Source organism: Myotis davidii, unplaced genomic scaffold, assembly GCF_000327345.1.
Source record: "Myotis davidii unplaced genomic scaffold, ASM32734v1 scaffold18, whole genome shotgun sequence".
NCBI lineage: Eukaryota > Metazoa > Chordata > Mammalia > Chiroptera > Vespertilionidae > Myotis > Myotis davidii.
The window spans coordinates 674,058-695,442 of record NW_006292696.1 but is presented as its reverse complement, the minus strand read 5'-3'; the positions used below and the strand labels follow the sequence as shown (position 1 = coordinate 695,442).

At 47.1% G+C, this 21,385-nt stretch overlaps 1 protein-coding gene across 7 annotated transcripts in view; it reads right to left on the bottom strand.

Annotated features, from left to right (window-relative positions):
• The window catches only part of ABLIM3 (actin binding LIM protein family member 3), a 106,531-nt gene that overhangs the window by 16,088 nt on the left and 69,058 nt on the right, over window positions 1-21,385 (bottom strand). For 2 of the 7 annotated variants that reach the window (XM_006766221.2, XM_006766222.2), the window contains exons 7-12: window positions 21,274-21,361; window positions 9,617-9,675; window positions 7,402-7,473; window positions 3,286-3,441; window positions 1,630-1,659; window positions 1,019-1,148 (exon numbers count right to left, since the gene is read on the bottom strand). In XM_006766221.2, coding sequence (XP_006766284.1) covers window positions 1,019-1,148; window positions 1,630-1,659; window positions 3,286-3,441; window positions 7,402-7,473; window positions 9,617-9,675; window positions 21,274-21,361 — 535 coding nt within the window. Of the gene's footprint in view, window positions 1-209; window positions 309-1,018; window positions 1,149-1,629; window positions 1,660-3,285; window positions 3,442-7,401; window positions 7,474-9,616; window positions 9,676-21,273; window positions 21,362-21,385 lie in introns of all 7 variants that reach the window. The other 5 variants (XM_006766225.2, XM_015565606.1, XM_006766220.2 and 2 more) reach the window with 4 other exon arrangements.

Here is a 21,385-nt window from a genome sequence, read left to right as displayed (position 1 = left end):
GGGCTACTTCCTGGCGGTCCTGACCAAGGTTGATCCTGTCAACAGAGTGAAAGACTGGGGGTGTATCAGGACTGGAGGGTGGGTTAGTTCCAGTGATGGTTAGGGAGGGTCCCCAGGAACTGGCTTCTCCTCGGTGCCGGTGCAGGGTGCCCGGCAACCCCATGAAGCATGCATCCGTCCATGCCGGGAGTCCCGGGCTGGCAGCCTACCTGGGATGTGAAAGTGCTTGGGAGCCTGGTAAGAGGTTGGAGTGGAGGACCTCACATCTAACTGGCTATGGTATGGAGAGCTCCGGCCACTCTCGGGCCCTGGAGCACGCAGGCAGTGGTCCCCAGAGAGAACAGAGGCAGAGAAAACAGGCATTAACGCGGTGGCAGTCAAGGCAGCAGTGAAGTGTGGGGAGCAGGGACAGTGGGGAGGCGGCTGTGCGCTCATGCACTGTGTCTGCAGAAATAGACCTGACCCTGTTTTCTTGCTTCACCCCAAAGTCAGGTTTTGTGGGTTAGAAGAATCCACTCCACCAAGCTTCAGGAAGGCATTTTTATCCCGCCCTCTCCTTCTCCTCCCCCTCTCCCTAAATTGCTTTGCTGGCTTCACCCTTAATCTCAGGGCTGGCTGTCCACGACCTGACTGGCCTGGGTGGGGCTGGGCTGTGGGTGAAGGCCAGGCCACAGCCCCGTTTCTGGTCCTTTGGTTCTATCCTCTGGACCAGGCAGGCCTAAGGCTGAGGAGTGAAGTGTCTTCGTCCAGCTAGGGCCTTTGGGCTGCCTGCCACCCTCCTCTCCTAGCAGCTCACCACCCATTCCCCACAGCTGCTCTTCCTCTCCCCTGCCAAGGGCATCTGCAGGGCCTCAGTGAGGCCCAGCTGGTCCCCTGGGTGGCCACAGACCTCCAGAGGCCATGCTGTAAAACGGAGATCTCAGGAAAGCCCTGTTCTGTGTCCACATCTGGGAACATCAAACCACTGTGTTGTCCCCCTGGCTCTTCCTGTCCCTTTGGGGGCGTCCCCCTTCCTTACCAGAGCGGTAGTAGTGGTGAGGTGAGCGGGAGAAGGTAGGGGACATGCCCTGTCGGCTGTACGTGGGGGAATCGATGTATCCCGGGCTGGACGCCCGTCTCTGCCGGAGGTCCAGGTTCTCGTAGATGTCCTGGGGAGGAAGTGGGACTGTGAGCAAGGCTAGCAACTAGGCGGGCCTGTGGCCCAAGCGTCTGGTAGGTGGGAGGGGGAATGACAGAGAATCTGGGATTCTAGGGCCTGAAGCACGGTGCTGTCCTTCTGAATAGAGACCCCTCCGTTGGTTACATGCACAGCCCAAGGCAGGGTGCAGAGAATTCCCAGGGCCTTCACCCATCCCTCACAGGCCCTTGAATGGAACCTGAGGGTCAGGTCCCTGGAATCCTGGCCAAGGATCACAGAAGCATTGGGGAGAAAGGGTACATCAGGTTTGCCCCCAATCATTTCTACCTTTTACACACCCCCCCTTCCTCCAGGTCATGCTCCTGTCTCCCTATCACTACTACCCTGGTTGGGTCAAGGGCTTGGGCCCCTTGGGGTGAAATCAGGGGCCTATTTGGTCAGCATCAAGGGACACAATTATATAAAAGGTCTCCCCAAACCAGATTAATTACCTGGGAGTAGGGAGATAATGTTCCCAGCGACTTAGAAGCGAAGAGTTTGAAGGCAGTCATGGAAGGAGAGAGAAGAGGGTGAGAGAGAGGGACAGAGAGCAGTTAAATGGTTCAGCAAAGAGAGGGCCTCTGCGGCCCTCAGCCTTCCTGTTCAGATGACCCTCACTTAGAGTTCCAGCATAGCAGAACTCTATAACTTGGGGCATGAATAGTGGGCATGAATAGAGAGCTGGTCCATAAGTTTTCCCAAGGGTCCACCATCTACCACCTGCAGTGCTGACAGGTGGTAGAAAACCTTGAGACTATGCCCTCCTTTTGCAAATGGAAAAGCCAAGGCCCAGAGAGAGAACAGGAAGGCTCGGGACTTCTCAGGGAGGAGGTAGCAGGGTCTTCACCTGGACCCAGGCTTCTCCACTGCAAGCTCAGAGTCATTTCATGACTGTTCCGTGTCCCTTTGCCAGTTCACAACCCCTCTGTGGTTCCTGAGGACAGTGCCTGAGTAGGGGATCCAAAGGTAGGGCCAAGCAAGGGCCCGGCTGGTGCCATCAACACGGGAGTTGGCCAGTGGGTGGTGTGGGAAGATGGAGATGGAACGTCCCCTCCACGGAGGACTGCTCAGCCCTAGAACATCAGGGCCAGGTGGGTTGTCTGTCCAGTGTTAACACAACTTCTTAAGTTTCCAAGATAAGTCAGAAAGGCAAATTCTTAGGTGAAATCTCCCAATGTTTAAATGTTGACAACTAATTTACATTTTAAAAAGATATTTTGTGAGCGAAACAAAACAAATTTCAGGGCTGGTGTGGCTTATGGGCCCTAGTGGGCCATCTCTGCCCTTAGGAAAATCAGCTTCTACCAAACACTTGGTCCCCTTTTCCTGGTCCATTTCAGGGGCCAGACACAGAGAGTCTCAGCACCAGGCTCTCAAACCAAAACAGAAGCCAATCCCTCTAGAGAGGAAGGGGACAGTGGTGGAACAAGAACCTGAGTCTGTGCCCTCCAGGCCAGGGATCCTTCTGCTCCAAATGATCTCAGCTCAGGAGTCTGGGATGGAGTCAGACATCTTCTGGGATAGCAATGGCCAGGGCCTCCTGGGTAGTGGCCACACTGCCTTTTCCAGAGAACACTTTCTCTTGTCCAGGGACCATTTATTTCAAAAGCCATCTGATGCTGAGTGTTTATACTAAAAGTTCCTCTCTTGCTTTGAGTTCGGGGATTTAAGGCCAAGTGCAAAAACCAGAGAACCTACTAACTAAGGATTATAAACCCAAATGGCCATTAATCGTGGCAGGGGATAAGACCCATGGGCTGTGTATAAAAATTCTCCACTGTAAGAAAAACAGTATTTCAAGTGATGAGTAGTTACAGGTTCTCAGCTTCAATGTTGGGGTTCTCAGGAAGTGGTGGGGACCCAGGAGAACTGCTCCCCATCTCTAAATGGTGGAAATACTGGTGTAGTGTCATCAGCTCTAATTTTTCAAGTAAGTCAGATTTTTTGATGAAATCACCTGATTTTAAAATGCTAATTGTAAATTCCAGTTTAAAAGAGTCTTTGGGTCAACACTGTGGAGGGCAAAGTGTCTGTGATGGAGGGAACTGGGGACCCCACGGACCCTCCTCTCCTCCAGCAGCCCCAGAGAGAGGGGCAAGAGGCCATACCTCTCCATAGCCACATCTCTCCAGCATCTCATCAGACGTGTATCTGGAATGAGGCTCGTAGGAAATGAGGTCGGGGCGTTGTACCTCGTAGATGGACTTAACCTTGGGGAGAGCTGCCAGGTCTTTGTAATTAAGGATCTCATTATCCACTTTAGCCTGGGGAAGAAGGAGACGGACAGGAAAGAAGCAGAAAGATAAGAGGGAAAGGAGAGAGGCACAGGGAGAACAAGCTTCTCCAGTTTCCACAAGAAACAAAACTTTAGGATGGAAGATTCGCAGAAGGTGAGAATAAGACAGGTCTTTGAGGCCATCCATCCCAACGGGGTCAACACTGATTGTGCACATATGATGTGTGAGGCCCTGTGCTTTACAGGATTTATCTCCTCTACATGTCATGACATCTCTGTGAAGAGTCAGGGTGTTGATTGCCTTCTGACCCCACAGAGTGAAGATACCCAACTCACAGCATTCTTGAGGATGATGAAGATGGCAAAGGCAAATAATTATGGTAGAAATTACTAGCTGACATTTAGTGAGCACTTCTTATGAGCCAGACTCTGTTCTAAGTCTCTTATCTGGATTAACTCCATAATTCACAACTCTAATAGTAGGTACTAATATTATCCACACTTTTAAGTAAGGAAACAGGCACAGAGGAATCAATTGACTTGCCCAAGGTCACATAGCTAAGAAGAGCAAAACCAAAATTCAAACCCAGCCAGCCTAACCTGAGAGCCTGACCTCTCCAGTGGCCTCTCCTAGTTCCCTAGGGTGGGGCGTTCACTGGCTTACAGCTGTCAAAGGGCTGCATCAGAAAGCAGCTCCTCACGTCGAACTGAACTGAGCCTCTACTACCTGACGTTGCCTGAGTTCAGTTTTCTAGAAATGCATGGATGAGGAGGGAGCTTCCCCTTGCAGGGGACAGCCCATGTCTCATGGTTTCTGAAGCCATGTTCTTTCCATGTCTGCGTCTTCCTTCTGTGACCTGGTTTCTGCTCTGGTTAACAGGATCTGTCGCCCCATAACTGCTGTTCTCCCGAGGTCCTGAGGTGAGGCAAATTAAGAGAGCTCACTAGATAGGGCATCCAAGGAGATTGTATTATCCTCATAACATCTCCCAGTGCTTTGGGGGCCAGGTAAGTCTCAGGGCCATGACTAGTATAGAGAGAACAGCTTTCATAAAGACCCTAAAAGTGTTGGTATTTTAAATACTTCTGAAGGCCCTTCCCCTATTCCATCCTGTCCATCCCAGTGCTCTTTGGGCACTGTGCTATTCATCCCCCTTTTCTCCTAGACCCACTCTCCATTCTTCTTGCGCTGACCTAGGCTCCAAGGCCCCATGGACTCTATCTCAGGCTCCCTGTCTTTCAGTTGGGTTGGCCAAAGCAGGGGGCAGGGGGGCCCTGCAGAGTGGGAAGTGAGTGAAGAGGCTGTGTACTTTTCCCCCTTGCACCTGTCTTGCCTGGCTGTGGTTGGGCATGGCTCCTGCCTGGGACTGCTCTTCCACAGCTCCAGCTCTTACCATCCTTTCCCTTTAGGCTGAGGGTGGCGACAACTTCCTGCTCTTGTAGTCCTGGGATGCTGCACTAAGTGGGTCCCCTAACCCTGCCCACACCTCTGCAAATGCTCCCTTCACAAACCCTGACTCAAACCCTTTGAGGTATGCCATCTCATTTCTGCCAGACCCTGCCTGGGTCAGACATCCACATCTGTACCAATTTGGGGGGAGGGGTGTGTGGGTAAAGGGAACCTCATTTGGAGAGTTCACTTGCTGAAGTAACTGCTGCCTTTCATTCTGGGATATTGGATCTTGACCTTGAGCGCTCTTGGCATCTTGAAAACTTGTTTCAACCCATCAGTATTCATCTCAGCATTTTACTCCAAACCTTTGGAAACACTAAATTTATATTTCTTCCTATAGCTGCCTTGTTACAGGTTATAAATAAGTTTATAGTGATTGGACAGAGGCATCCTAGCATCATTAGCCAGGAAGGAAGGAAGAGACCATGAGGAGCTGATCCAAGTCAGGTCACCTGGAGATGACTGTAGCAGTGAGTGGGGGATGGAGCAAAGTTTGAAAGAACCTGACCTCTCCAGGTACTCTAATAATTCTATGTTAATACCAAACCTCAGTGTTTATGAACACTAAACCAACTCTCTTTCCTTCTGCCTGTTATTGCCTGTCCCAAATGTGGTTGGGTGGATTCTTCCCTGACTTTGGAAGCCATATTTGGAACAGTCTGACTTAAAACATGACTCACATCACGTGTGCAGTCATTCCCCCGAGTAGCTGAAAGTGAGGCGTCATTAAGGGGAGAGTAGGAGGATACAGAAGGGAACACACATGCTATGCGAGGATGTGGGGGTTACTGATTTCAATGTACAGGCCCCCAGCTGGAGGGCACAGTGGCAGGTGTCCCCAGTTGCTGTTGTTCATCTGTAGTCGAGCTGTGTCTGACTAGGGGCAACTCTACGAGCTTCCTCCAGGGTGAACACCATCAGGGCCTAGCTTATTTCACAAAGGTTAGCAAGGCTCCTCAGAAGCACAGAGACCAGCCAGGGATTAAGGGCTTTACAGTGCAGCTCTATATGTCCTGAGTTCATACACCTTGGTAACTCTCTTTTGGAGACAGGCCCGCTTTGGTCAATAACCTTCTCACGGTATAGGCCCTGAAATTAAGCTCATTAATCCTGCTGTGGTCTGGCCCCATTCATAGCACCACTGAAGATTCCTGTCTTACTCTGACAGGAATCTTCAATGCCTACAGCCTGTGATCAAAGCCGCCTGTCCTTTGTGGGAGCCACGTGGCAGAATTGACCCATATTGAAGTTGCAGTCAATGGTTACTCTTACATCTTTTAAAAGTTTAAACAGAGGAAGAAAGGAAAGGAAATAGTCCCATCAATAGGCATAATCCAGCAACCAAGGAGGAAACTGGATGTGGATTTGGAGTAAAATAATGATCATGCATGATGAACAGGGCCTTCCCCGAGCTGGCGGGTTTGAGGACTGTCTCTAGAACTTCTTATTAGGGTTTCCTGTTCTAGACATTACCCCCAGCCCCCATTTCTGGTCTTCTTGGCTCCTTTGACTTGAGGAAGGCTGAAGTAGCCTGGCGTTAGCCAGACTGAGGTTTGCTGACTGTCAGTCCCTCCTCTGCTCATCATGGTCCTCTCAGGCTGTGCTTCCCCCACCTCCTTTATCTTACTTCTATTTACCTCTCAGGTTTGAGCTTAAATGTTTCTTCCTAGGATTCTACTCCCAATTGGTCCTAGACTGTCAGGTTAAACTGCAGCAGCATCAGAGCACCCTGTACTTTTTCTTCCTAGCACCTATCAGAGCTGCAACTGATTATCCATGGAATTATGTGCTCAACATTATGGATCAGGTTGGTGAGGCACCACCATCTCCCCAGTGCAGAGGACAGCATGTAGTGGCATAGACACTCAGTATGCATTTGTTGAATGAATAAATAAACTACATACCCAAGGTCATCTAACTCAACTCTTGTCCCTAGCAATGATGAGTGTATCTGTATTTGAATGCCTCTAGGGATGGGAGCTCAGGCACATGCACAAGGTTTACTCCATCCCTGGGCTTCTCACATGATTAGGAAGCTCTTTTATGTGTTTGCAAATCCTTTACGGCTGTGTTTCCACATTCATATGGCTTCTTCTTCCTTTCTGCCTCTTTACCTCACACCGCTGTCTCCACATGGACATCCCATTCAGTACCCACTCTGAATAGGGCTCTAATCCCCAATTTTTCTCTTGCCCTTGTCCTAGTTAAGTAATGGGAAGGATGGGCATTGCACTGTTTCAGAGCTCGTCCAGGGCTCTTGCTGTTGCTGCACTTTCTTTCTCATGTTCCTCCTGATCTTGATATTATCCCTGTAACTCTGTTACTAAGCTGTGTGCTCCGCAAGGGCAAGGGCTATGTCCTCCCTGTCCCACCGTATCCTCAGGACCCAGCACAGAGCCTAGCACGTGTTGGCACACGGACAGCAGTGCACACCAGCTGGATGAAAACCTGACAGCTGTCTCTGTCCTAAGAACCTCCTTAGATTCCAGGCTCGGGGATAAGAAAGTCCACTCTGTGCTGAGAAGCGATACATACGCAGATGACTCGGTTGGGTGACCCAATGCTGGATCCAGGGGGTGAGATGGAAGTTTCAGACGTTCGCCTGTGCTGTGGGAGAGACAAAGACAGAAGGGGTGAGGAGCTCACCCCAACTTGGTGGGAACGGGGAGAGACAGGGTATAAGAACCCAGCTCTTCAGGGAACATTAGCAATACTATTAAAAGTACTCTCTGGCTATTTTATACTTTCTCTTTACTGCCTTTTAAATCAATGTCTGAGTGTGAATGAAATCAGAAATGCACGGGACTTCAGGCTGTTGGACTGAATACGGATTTGTTTTTACATATTTGTAATTGGCCTTTTAGATAGGAAGTTACTCATAAAACTTTTTATTTGAGGTAATCATAGCCAATAATGTATTTACTTTAAATGAATAAAATTGGTTAGTACTATTCCTTAGTAGTTTGCTCATACAAAATATAAAAGTAGGTTAAACTTCATGTAATTGCACAATATATATCTAGTGTTTATAGTATATCCATTGCAAATTGACATCAACCTAAATGATAAACTTAAAAAATCTTTCTCTAAACAATGGCAATGATGGACTAATGGCTTCCTTAGCAGAACAACACTGTGTCAATCTCAGTACACCAGAGAGTGGCAGCATGGTGTGGTTAAAAAGTAAACAGATTGAGCATTAAGGACCACTAATGAACTATGTGATTTTAGGGATCTTGAATTTCTGATCTATAAAATGAAGGGGTTGGTTTTCGGGATTGCTAAATTCCCTTTTAGATCTCTCATCCTACAACTTAAAGCATTCTGAGTGGGCCTGTATAGCAGTGTTTTGTGAACTAGTGTGGCTCTAGTGGAGATGAATTTAGGTAGAACAGTTGGTAATACAGAATCCTAGAGTAAGAGAGTAAAATGTGAAGTTCTATTTCAGTCCTCGCAGATCAAGGAGCAAGTCTTAATTTTGTGCTAATACATTTCAACAACTGTCTTGACAATTGCTAATTCCCCAACACCCCCTCCTCTGCCTTTTAACAAAGAGTACAGGCAACATGATCCAGCTAGAATTTCCAAGAATTATTCTTGAGAATTGTATTCTTAAGAATTATTTCATTTTCATCTAATTTATTTTATGGTTACCTTCTATTTATAGCAAGTAATACTGGTTTTCCACATGGTGCTATAAAGTTTTATTTTAAAATAAGTTAAGTAAAAAGTAGTGAGTTGATGTAAAGAAAAAGGAAAAATGTTAATTGTATAGTGATACAGGTGGCACACAGATATGGCAAAAAGCACCAGGGTTGTAGGGTGACTGAAATTTGAGAAATGCCACCAAAGAGGAGGACATAGGGGAAGAAAAGTTTGATTAGGTCTCCTTACACCTTAAAAGAGAGAGGCTTGGAAGAAACAGGAAAAAAAAACCCACTCCTGGGTCAAAAAAATTATACATCCATAAACCGTCTCTTTCCCAAAACTTACATTAGATGGATGAGAGGGCAAAGGAGACAACATTTCACCAACTGGTCAGAAATTGTACGCATGTGTTTTTACCTGAGACTCTAGCAGGTAACTTTTAACATGGTCCCAAGGACCCAAGTTGCTCTGAGGGCCAGAGTGCGGGGGCACCTTGGAGATCATCGAGTGCCCCCCCCCCCCCCCCCCCACACACACTCCAGGTATCTCCTGCGCAGCATCAAGGACCAGGAGCAGGGCCCCTCTCTGCAGTTCTTGGATCAAGAACCCAGAGTCACAGTAATTCAGAGGGACACTGGTCCAGCATGTGCCTGGAGACCGGCTGTGCTTCTGCCTGGCCGCATCACTGTGGGCAAATCCCCGCCCTCTTTAGACCTCGGTCTCCTCACAAGCAAAGCAAAGATAAAATTCCTTCCCGACCTGCCCCATAGTCAAATAAGTCAAATCAGACAGTGGCTGTGAAGATCTTTTGCAAACTCTCAATCCCTGTGACAATATTAACTATTATTATTAATAAATGACCTTACATTGGGGCATCTCAGAGAGGTTGCCATCTTGGTAAGCAATGGTTAGGGTATAGCCTCACCCCAGAAATGCTTAAAAACTCACATGAAGACACTGCTGAACAGTTTTCAAAGTGCTCTCACGTCCAATGTCTTAATCCCGCTCCGTGAGGTGGGTGCGCAGCACACATTTGGGAGCATGCACACTGTTAAAGCCCAGTGCTCCCAGCCTGTGGCAAAGAGTAGCTGGGCTGGCTTACCTTTAACTTCTTCTCTGCTCGGGCTGCCTGTTTGCAGATTGGGTGCCAAACCTCAGAACCTAGGGGGCCAGGAAAGTAACAGAGGCTCAGACCTTTCACACCTACCAGCGTTCAAGTCTCTCCCCACCCTCTCCCATCTCCACTTACTCCCTCCACAGCATAGGAACCCTGCACAGCAGCCAGGAGGGCCCTTGCTTTTCCTGGCTCTCTGCTCTACAGGGATTCAGCCAGCCCTGCACTCGTGCTGCCTGTCCCAATCCTACTCATGCCTCAGGGTTAATGCCTGACATGACATCTTCTTGCAAACTTTCTTACCTGCCAGCTGAGAGTGACTTCTCGCTCCTCTGTGATCCATAGTTCTTTGTATCTCTCTTAGCACGTATGGCCTTAACTCATAGTAGCTTGTGGATTTATCACCCCAACTAAATTAAAGAGTTCCTTGTGGGCAGGAGCTGGGCTTTATTCATTGCTGGATCTCCCGCAGCATCTAGCATGGGACTTTGCTCTCAGTGGAGTCTCCGTACATGTTTGTGGGGGTGAATAGATGAGTGGACGACTGGCAGTGAGTGACACATAGCAGGTGGTCAGTAAATGTATGTTGAATGAATGAATGGCAGTGGAGGGGAAAGAAAGTGGCAGACTGTGGTGAACTCCAGCCTTCCATTCTCTTCAAAGATTCGTGACAGTCTACCAGAGCTGTGACATTTCAGGGGAGGAAGTGTCATGATGTATATTCTGCTTAAGAGCATTGGCTTGACCCACTAATTCCTAAAAGACTCCAGACTCTTCAAATTTAGAATATTGCGTTTCATTGTGGGTGTGAAGCCAGTTGGCCAGCCCCAAACTGAGAGGCCGATTTGGAAAGGCATGAGCAACAGGTGGCTGGTCACATGGTGAGGAGCCCCAAATATTACACATTCCCCAAAGAAGGGACAGATGTCCTGGATTAGAAGAAAAAAATAGGAACATATTATCCCACTGGTGCCGTTCCCCTTGTAGTAACCAGCCCTAAAAGGAAAGGACCCAGCAAATGGCTGGATTCCTGAGCACCCAGATGGCATTTGTTTGTCTGGCTTTGTTTTTGGGATATACTCACCATGATGGTTTGTTGCCTGGAACCCCAGGACTGGAACACTGGCTAAGTGACAGGAGGTTGATTTAAGGTTGAACAGTTAGACCCGGAAGTGTGATGAAGAGGGAATGGATCTGGAATAAGGAGCCCTGGGTTCTTGTGTTTGCTCAGCCTCTAACACCTCTTTTTTGGGGCCCCATTTTCTGCATCTGAATAACAAGGAGGTGAGATCTGGGTGGTCTTGGAGATTGTTTTTATCTCCATAATCCTAGAGCCATTTTGTCATTTGTGGGATAGTGATCTTAGATTCTTGTTTGCTGACAGTCTTGGGTGTTCCTAATGATTCAACACATGTTTAATTCCTTCTATGTCAAGTGCAATGGCTCTCAGAGCCCAGTAGAGGGACTCTGGGTCTGCGGCTTCATCCAGAAACCTTAGGGTGTGTCTACTGCCAAGCGGTGGGTGGGGATCCTTGCTTTGGGGAGTTAGAGCATTTCCGGGTCCTCTGTGAGTTGCTGCTGAAGCCACCAGGAGTTGTTTACCCCTGTGGCTCTGGAGGAAGCACATGGATGATCACTGTAGGAAATGGATGAGGTGGACACAGATGTCTAAGGTCACAAGACTAAGCACAAGAGGCATAGGAAAGGTAAAAAGTCAGGCAGACGTTCTCATGGGGGAAATCATGTGTAAGGGGAAGGGGTCAGATGAGATGGTCTCTCCATGCCATTGGTATATCTGCTCTGAAATAAAGCTGAGCCACAAATGGCTTCAGCACTCCATACACAGGAAAGCAGGTTTATAAGATGTGAGGAGTGAGAAGCAAAGGGAGAAAGAAAATATAACTGAAAATGAAAAAAAAAGTTTGGGGAGTTGGCAGAAGATCATTTCAATTAAAGAGGGGAGGCGTTTGTTGAGAGATAGCAATAAACTTAGATAAGTGAAAGAAAAGATGATTTGTTCATGAAGGACCCCCATGAAATTATGGACTGCTGAGCTTCCGCTGTGAGTTAATAGCTCTACAATGTGACATTAACAGAAAGGTAGCATCCAGAGTGAAGAGGGAGGTCATTCTCTTCTGTGAGCTTTATGCCCAGAGCCTTAAACAGTGCCTGGCTCACGTGAGTTTAATAAAGAAACAGATGAATGACTGGTTGGCTTTCATCTTTGTATTTTAAAAAAAGACACAGTGATACGCATCCAGAAGGGTGATGGTAACCATAACAAAAGGGTGAAAAGGATTTTTTTTGAGTATTTTAATGCTTCTCTGTGGGAAGAGGGATTACCTCATTCATCATCATGTCTTATAAAGGAGAGCAAGGACCAAAGGCAAAAGTTTCAGGGAAGGAAAATTTCATGCCTGAAGTTTGAATGGGCTCATTCTGCAAGTAAGTTTCCCGTCCCTGCAAGTATTTCAGCAAACACTGGGTGTGTAGATGCTCAGCAGGGATATTGTTGAGGAGATACGTCATGTGGTAGTGACACTCATGAACATTTAGTATCCCGCCCAACCATGGAGATTTTATGTTTCTATCTTAACAGGCTTCTTTGTATGGAAAAATAATTATCTACCCCATCCAATATAAATGCTATAAGAAGCGGGATTCATTTCTGTCCTTTCTACTAAGTGAACCTGCAGGGACAGCAGATCCTTAATTAATACTCACTGAATGAATGAATGAATGAATGAATAAACATGAAATTCTATTTTAGGCCAGTAAAATTCTCTAAGCCGGCCCAGAGATTTGGACAAGAGGTAGAATCTAGACTCTGATTCAACAGCTACAATTTCAGATTGTCTACAAGAATATTCCCTAGATTGGGGTTTGTTGAAGTGTGACTTGTGGGCCACGTGTCTAGCAGCCTAGTAAAACACAGAGTCCTGGTGCCCCAGAAGAACTCCTGAGGTCCGTGTCCTGGAGTTGGGGCCTGGGAATCTGGATTTTAACAAGCTCCCCAAGGTGATTTATGACTAAACTGGAGAACCACAGGGCTAAATACCGTTCAACACTCCAAATTTGTTCCTCTGGAATGCCATGGGATAAAGAAATCAGTTTTACAAGATGGGACTCTTTTAACTTGTAAAAATTCAACATGCTTTGCTTGTTACAAGACTCCTGGTTCCACAAGTCACTCTCATCCTCTGAGACTGTCACCCACAATTCCAAGTTCTGCAGTTAAAACCTCCTGTAAAGGTTGCGGAAGTGAAGGATTAGCCATTTCTGTGTCAGCTGAATCAGGGATAGAGATCTAATTCTCTAAGACTGTCCCTGGGCCAGGTATTAAGGCTGTTTTTAGTCTGTAGCAGAGTCAGCATTCAATCTTATCTGACTGGTTATGGCACCTGTAACATTTTGGACTTATTTAATGTTTGGGAAACCACTCACCTCTCTGTTGGACCTTGAAATTCAATTTGCCAACTCGTTTACTTTTTTTGTATTAGTGGATATTTATGCCAAAACTGGAACTGGTGCCACAGTTCTCCAGAATGCCCAGCTGGGGTTACAAATAGAGCAGTGACTGGAGCTGGCCCAGGGAAGGTTCCATGTAGGCAGCACAGTGTTTTCTTAAGTATTTTTGAATATGAATGTGCTAAGGCCCGGCAAGTGGCCCGTGACCCTCCCTGCTGTCTGCCTCCGGCCCTTCTCACTCATCTAAGCAATTTAAGCAGGCGATTGAGTTTTCAACCGGGATCCTAGCCAGCCTGTTCTTCCTCAGCAGGTTTCTTGTCTGGGTTTCTCTTGACCACAATAGGGTAGAATTTCTGAGTTCTGCCTTTATGTTGGCAGCACTACCTTTGTGACATAGACTTGCTAGGGCCTTGGAATGGCTCCTTTAAAGTCCCTGGCCAGATAAACAAGTGTGGTGAATCCATAGACTGGAATATTATTCAGCCATAAATAGGAATGAAGCATTGACACATGCTACAACATGGATGAACGTAGAAAACACTATGCTAAGTGAAAGAAGCCAGACACAAAAGGCCACATATTAGATGATTCCATCTAAATGAAATATCCAGAATAGGTAAATCTATAGAAACAGAACGCAGGTTGGTGGTTGCCGGGGGCTAAGGGGAAAGGATATGAAGAGCAACTGCTTAATGGGTTCATTTTCCTTTTGGGGTGACGGCATTGAGTTGCATAGCATTGTGAATGTACTAAATGCCACTGAATTGTACACTTTAAAGTGGTTAATTTGATGTTCTGTGACGTTTACATGGTGGGTATGTGTAGGAAAAAACTTGGCGTATATAGGTTTTGGTACTCTCCGTGGTTTCAGACATCCACAGGGCATCTTGGAACGTCTCCCCTGCAGGTAAGGGTGGACCGCTGTACATGCACTTAGAACAGCGTCTGCCTTGGTGTAGGCACTATGTAAGCGTTAGTTGTTTTCATTATTATTATTATTATTTTCCCTCTCCTACCAAATAAAAGCTGTCTGCCAGATCCAGTTTGGGGAAGGGAAAGCAGTAAGGAGACACTGCAAGGGGTGGGTGGTGTTGACTCTCCCAGGTGAGCAGGTGGAGCCAGGGGCTTGCAGCAAGCAGAGGACTGGCGGTGCAGGCGGAGTCTCTAAGCAGAAGCCTGACTTGGCTGCTGGTGTGCCCTTCTGGGAGGTTGGGCTTCTGCCCAGGGACGAGGGCACCTCGGGAGCCGTGGAAAAGACCAGCTTGCCTGGAACTGACATGATCAAGTGGGCTTGAAGCTTAATAAAGATTGAGGGGCAAACCTGCTTAGTTACCATGAAGCTGGTTACCATGGAGGATATGAAGTGGGATGAGGAAAGGAGAACTGCAGTACTGAGTAATTCACAGGAAATAATAACTGCTGAAAAGAACAGTTAGGACAGTAATTAAAATGTGTTGAGTGCTTAGTGTGTGTCACCCACTGAGTATTTTTATTCTTCTTCTTATTATTATATAGCTAATATTTAGAGAGTGCCCGTGCCAGCCCTTATGCTATACACTGCATAACAATAGTACTCAACTGAAAAATAATGATAACTAATAATGATAATAAAAATAATCAAGATAAGTAATAATGATAACATTTACGAGCACATATGCTGAGCCCTGTGCTAAGTGTTATTAACAATGACGATCTATTGACAAAAGCCAGCATTGTTAGTGCATGGCATCATGGGGAATGGTTATTTCTACATCACTGGGTGTTTATTATGAGCTCACACTGGCAGAGCTGGTGGTGCTGGGCTCTGTACTAAGCCTTTACCATGTATTCACTCCTTTAATCCTCACAGCAGCTCGGTGAGGTGGGGCCTATCCCTGTTCTCAGATGAATTAGGGTTTAGGGAGCTTAGATGTTTTGCTGACCTGCCAATCACTGTCTCCCCTCCCCGGCTAGGTGTGGGCGTGTGACCAAAGTCAGGCTACTGGGAGTCTCTCAGGAACTCCTCGGTTGAACCTTGCAGAGAGCTCCGCCCCTCTGCACCCATGGTGTCCAGGGGCTGGTCATGCCACCCCACCCCTCATGGAGGCAGCCAGTCTGCAGCAGGAGAGCCGAGGCCACACACAAAAAGCAGCAGGGAGGAGAACCACCTGCTGACACTGGGGGCCTCTCACCCCAGCTGTGCTGCTCCTCAGTTATGTGAGCTGTTCAGTCCTCTTGTGCCTAATGTCATTTGAGTTGGGTTTCTGCCACCTAAAAAGTCCAGAGCAATAAAACATCTCATTGAGCTAAAATGTGAGTATCTGACAAGTTCCTGACTTGCCCTGCAGGCAATTTTGTTTCCCAGAAAATAGAGGAAGCAACCAGGGAAATTGCTACTGTGGACCTAATTTCGATCAACATGGACAAATTGGCTGGTGAAGTGGATGTGACATGTAACTGGTGAGAAAATGGCCACGTTGTCTTGAGTTGGTGGCAATCTGAGAGGAGCAAGTTGGAAGCAACCTTTAAAATACAAACTTAAAGCTACTACACTGTAATATCTATAGGATTTGAGATGTGTGGTAACCCTAAAAATAAAAAAAAATTGCAGCTCCTCAAAAATTAAAATGTACTCTGTTTAAAATGAAATATGCTTAGTAGAGTCAGACTTTAGGAAATATCAATTTAGCACAGTAGCAGGATATGTTTGAAGAGTCTAAAATTATGTAGCAGGATTGGGAAAACATAAGATTTAAAGTTTTTAAGCATAACTCCTACAACCTAAGCTGTCAAGAGAGAGATCCAATTCAAAATAACAATGCTAAATTACTAAATTATAGCAACCACTATTACGTTAGTGCCCTTTAAAGTGTGGTTTGATGAGATGTGTAGGTTAGTCTGAGGGCTGGCATTCCATAAGCCATAACAACAGACGTCACTTTTCCTTGACATCTGTTGCTCAGCAAACCTTCTATGGCACTTGTCAGAGGACAATGAGGCCTCTACTAAATATCAATCCAGCTGTGTAGACAGACACACTTTCTGGGACCAGGCCCTTGTGTTATCTGAACTAAAAAAAAAAAAAAAAAAAAAAGGAAGTGATCTGACATAGACTCAGTTATACAAGAGAAGGGTATGGTGTGATTATCAAAGAAGGCTTCCAGGGCACCACTTTGGATTTGCATTACCACGGAACCCAGGCTCTTCACTTTATTTTGGGCCATGGGCACCTGGCAATTTGATGTAAGCTACAGACCCTCTCCTTAAAGGAACACCTACATGCAAACTTTGGCAAGTGATTTCAGGAGATTCACTGAATTCAGGAGGCCAACTATGAACCACAAGTTAAGAATTCTAATAATAAATGAAAGAAGATGGACTGACCCCTAGCAAAACAGACTGGCTAACCTTGGCTCAGGGATATAACCTCTCTAAACTTTCTTATTCTCTAAAATGCAGATATTAATGGCTTTTGGTTCATAGGGCTGTAATGATAAAATGGTATATTGCAGTTAAAACTCAGTGTATGGCACATACTAGGCGTTCAACAAATATTAAGGTATTTTATTTCTCTATTATTACTAGTATTATTATTATTAGGACCTACAATTTGTTATAATATATTCCTCAGCAGAACAGAGTTTGTCCTAGGATTTCATAAATGACCTCCTGCCTGGTAGGTTTAATTAAATATACAAACGATAACAGAGACCTGTTTAAAAATGTGCAGCTGAACTCCTGTTTCCAATGTTATTCTGAGAACATAGGGGTGTTTAGTGTAGACAGAAGGAGAGAGACAAGTCTCTCTTTCCTTTTTCCTAGGTATAGGCACATTTAGAGCAAGAATAGTATTTATCTCATGAGCCACATTTTGGGTTTAGAAAAACTCCCACTGGCCTGGCCACTGTAGTCTTTGTGATTTCAGTGTAAGTTTTGCCCTGACCCTGCAGCATTTTGGCTATTATTTTGCTGCACAAAATCAGTGATCTAATTCTCTGGTGAAGCCCAAATGAAGGGTTTGGACAACAAACAGATGAAAAATTTTGGCATCTTTACAAAAACAGTTGCAAGACTGAATGCACAGCAGAATTTAAATAAAAGAAAACTTACTCTTGTCTCCTGGGACCTCAGAAGTTCTCACCCAGACAGATGTCAGACTTTCCCCAATTAGAGCCCATCAGAAAGCCATCACACAGCAATTATAACACAAATAAACTGACCAAGAGAACCTCCCCGCCCAGTTGCCAGCACCATGCGTTCTGTGTCTGGCTAGGGAACCGACAAGGCTGGGTGTATGCACTTTGCAGGCTCCCTAACACTGTCTCCCCTGTATGCTGCTTTGTGGGCACTTGGCAGCCTCACATCCATCTCCTGAATATTCATGAGGACTTTGTGGAGTATACTTGTTCTCAGAGCATTGGCCATGTGGGCTTGCCTCAGTTTCTCCACTACGCAATGCTTCCTCCTACCGTGGGCCTTTGCACCTGCTGTTCTCTCTGCCTCCTTCCCCTCTTCACCCTCCCACCTCCTACTCACTTTTAAGATCTTGACTAGATCAGGAGCCTTAAAACATACTCCATTGTCCCCAAATCCCCCCTTCACAGCACTTATCACACAGCTTGTCATTGAATATTTGCACTTCTGTGTGAGTAAAGTCCGTCTTCCCTTCCTGATAGTGTACACTCCACTCGGAAGCAAGTACACCTGCCTCGTTCATCTCTGAGCAGCCAGCACATCACAGAGAGCCTGCTGCATAGCATGGCCTCAGTAGGAATGAAAGAGAGTGTAATTATCTTCATTTGATGGGTGAAGGAAGAGACCCAGAGAAAGAAGTAGTTTCTTAAGGTCATAGCCCATTAATGGAAGTGCTGACCTTTGAACCCGGGAATCCCTGCTCTAAGCCAGTTCTCACCACTCCTGTGCTGCCTGGGAGGACAGTTTTCTTGCTATTTCGGGGGAATATCATCCCACCCAGGGAGGATGTCCAAGGCAATCACAGGCCAAGCTCTCAGTAGTAGCAGAACCATCTTCTGACATCCTCTCCAAACACCCACAGCCCAAGTCAGCATGACTGTAGCATTGGATGGCCTGGTCCCCCTCATTCCAGGATCACTCAGCATCTCTCAAGGCAGATCCTTGAAGACCCTGCAATTACTCCCACTCTCCCAGGAGCCAGGAGGGTGGGGAAGGGGATAATTAAGGAGGAGGGTGACAGGCCCTTCTTCACCACCAAGAATATCTCCTTCCTCCTGGAGGCACTTGCGCCCTGGGTTTGATTGTACATTCTCTCTCATGATCACAAAGATGTTCACTTCATCACTTAACTCTTTCAGCATTCTGTGGAGTTCTGGTCAGAAGCAGAGCTCAGAAGGTAGTGATACACGAGGACGGGCGCTCCATGAGCGCAGGGAACTTGTCTGACTTGCTCACTGCTATGTCTCCAGTTATTAGGGCAGTCCTGGGCACTCAGATGATGCTCAATAGATATTTGTTAAATGAATGAACTAAGAGGTTACCATGTGTCAGGAACCTAGCATTCTTCTCTATATAGGGACTGTTAAAAGCTGATTTGACAGGCTAGGCAACTGAGGTTCAGAGAGTTAAGAGACTCACTCAAGGTAAAATCTTAGGAAGCAGTGGAGCCAGGATTGAAAGCACCTCATGGGGAAAGATTAGGATTGAGAATTCAGGCAGAATGGTAAAGGTGTTGATTGCTCTACTGATGTGAATGTGGGGGCAGTTTTAATGCTAGGAAATGTGTTAACCAGGGAATGGGGAGAGGACTACCATGCAACAAATTTTCAAACCAAGTGCAAAGTCCAGATTCCCAAGGTGGTCAGGGTCCATAAAGACATCGTGCAGGGTGTGGAGACTCAGGTGGGCTTCCTAGCATGTAGCACAGGGTCCTGCAGCAGGAACCACTCAGGGACTCAGACACCCAGAGATCAAGTGTCTTCATGGGAAGGGGCAGCTAGTCCTTGCAGGGACCTGAGAAAGCAGGCAGGACCTGGGTCCCGGGTCCCAGGAGATGAGGTGCAGAGAGTCCTGGAGTGGGAGTTACAAGGCCAGTCCTGTTCTGCCCCTGTTCACTCTGGTTCACATGAAAGTCTCTTCGTCTCTCTGGACCTCACTATTCCCATCTATATAATGGGGGTTGTTACTTTAAAGTCTCCAGTGACCTCTGGGATCCTCCCACCTCTAACACCTGTGTGACTGTACATTCAAGTAAGTCATTGTAGAGTCACAGCATCCAACCCAGGAATTTCTGCTCCAACATTTGAGCAGATGATAAGAAATTCTGTTGAATAGCTCTAGGCCTGTAGTTCTTCATCAAGGACGATTTTGCCTCCAAGAGACACTTAGCAATGCCTGAGATATTTTTGGTTGTCACAGTAGGAAGAGGGTATGTTATTGGCATCTTGTCGCTAGAGGCCAGGAATGCTAATAAATACCCTGCAATACAAAGGACAGTTCCTGTTCCAAAGGCTTATCTGGCCCCAAATGTCAGCAGTGCCACGGTTGAGAAAACCTGCTCTAGGCAGAGACTCATTTGATCTTGCAGGAACTCCTGGACCTGGGCGTTTGTGGCTATGACAGGTTGACAGGAAGTCACATTCTGTGTAACTGCCTCCCTGGCCTTAGATCTGCACTGTAGGGAGACTGTAGGGACACCCACAACTTAACACACTCACTCCTCCCTGAGAGATAGTCACACATCTGGGATGGCTAATCGCAGCAGTTCAGCCAACAGTGATCACTGGTAGAGTGAGTACTTGTGGGGCCAATGTCAGGAATAAGGGCTCTCAGGTAGCTGGCCCGGACTCTAATGCAAGCTGGAGGGGACCAAGTGTAGACAAAGGGATGTAGGGTCCCAGGGAGGAGGGCGTGTGTTAAATTGTGGGTGAGGGCAGGGGCATCTGAGGGGTTTATGAAGTGGGCAGTGACTAAACTGGGCCCAAAATGATAGGACTTTCGAAGGAGGGCATGGGAAGACAAGTGTCTTTGTTGAGGATAAGGCATACAAACAAAACCAGAGGCATGGGGGGCATGTTCATTTGAGGGGCTGAACACCATCCTAGCCACAAGGACAGGCCTGGTCCACTCCTGCCAAGCTACCTCTGTACCTCGGCCACGCAGGCTCCCCTAGGTTTCTAACATTTGCCATTTCTTTACCCACCTCAGTGCCTGGTAGATTCTGTCCCTTCAGGTTGGTACACCCCATCTCTCCCCTCGTTGCCAAGCTAACACCCACCTATCCTCTTTCTCTGGGAATCTTCCCTGAGGCCTCTCCCCACCCTGTTATGTGCTCTCATAGTCCCATACGTCTCCTCTTCACAAAACTTATCCTGGTTGACAGTTATTTGTGTGATTATGGACTACGATCCATCTCCTGCATTGGACTGTAGGGCAATGGGTGTAGGGCTGTGGTTGGGACTCATATGGACCCCAGTGGAGAGCCTGCACATGCTAGGAGCTCAAAAAATAGTTGTTGAATGGATGAAGAAACAATTGAAATTTGGCAGCTTAGGTGTTGGGTTGGTTCAAGGCTAGACAGGCGGTTTGAGACCTCTTGAGAGGGTCCTAACTGCTAGGTCAGACTGGTGGGTAAGGAGGGGCCCTGCAGACCTCTTCACAGGGCTGTGCCAAGAACACCGTGATGCCCTCAGACGATGGACTGGGCAGAGGATGGAGGATTGAACCTGCCGGACCCTGGGAAGCAGGCCTGCTTTGCTTCTAAGAGAGTGCTGGTTCCCTCCCCTTCCTCTTTGTGCCTCCTGAAAGTCCATGGGAAGACCCGGGCAGCAGCCTGGTGTGACACTCTGAGATGTGGGGAGAAAGGAGGGGAGATGCTGCAGATACTCTGCAACTCAGGCATCCCTCTGAGGTTTTCTGACCCTGTGGCCTTGTTCAGCTCCACCTCCCGCACCCAGGCAGAGCCAGAGGAGTCTGCTCAGAGCACTGCCAGGGAAGCAGGCCAGCCAAGCAGCGGGTGGAGGCGCAAAGGGATGGAAGGCAGATTAGATGTCACTTCATATTAGCCACACCGGCAATTTTCCTGAACCACCCAGAGAGGGGCGAGTTAATTGCAAATCTGAGGATAAGCCCAAAGCAAGATAACACTGAAATAAAAGGCGATTGTATCCCCTTTCCAGTCCTGAGTGGATCGGAATGCCTTACAGGGGGTCCGATTTGCTTACCTGTGAGGTACATCTCCTCCCCTTCAGTGAACATCTGGTGGCAGCGTACACATCTGGCACATGTTGGGTGGTAGTGCTTCCCTCCTGCCTATGGAAATAAAAAGGAGATATA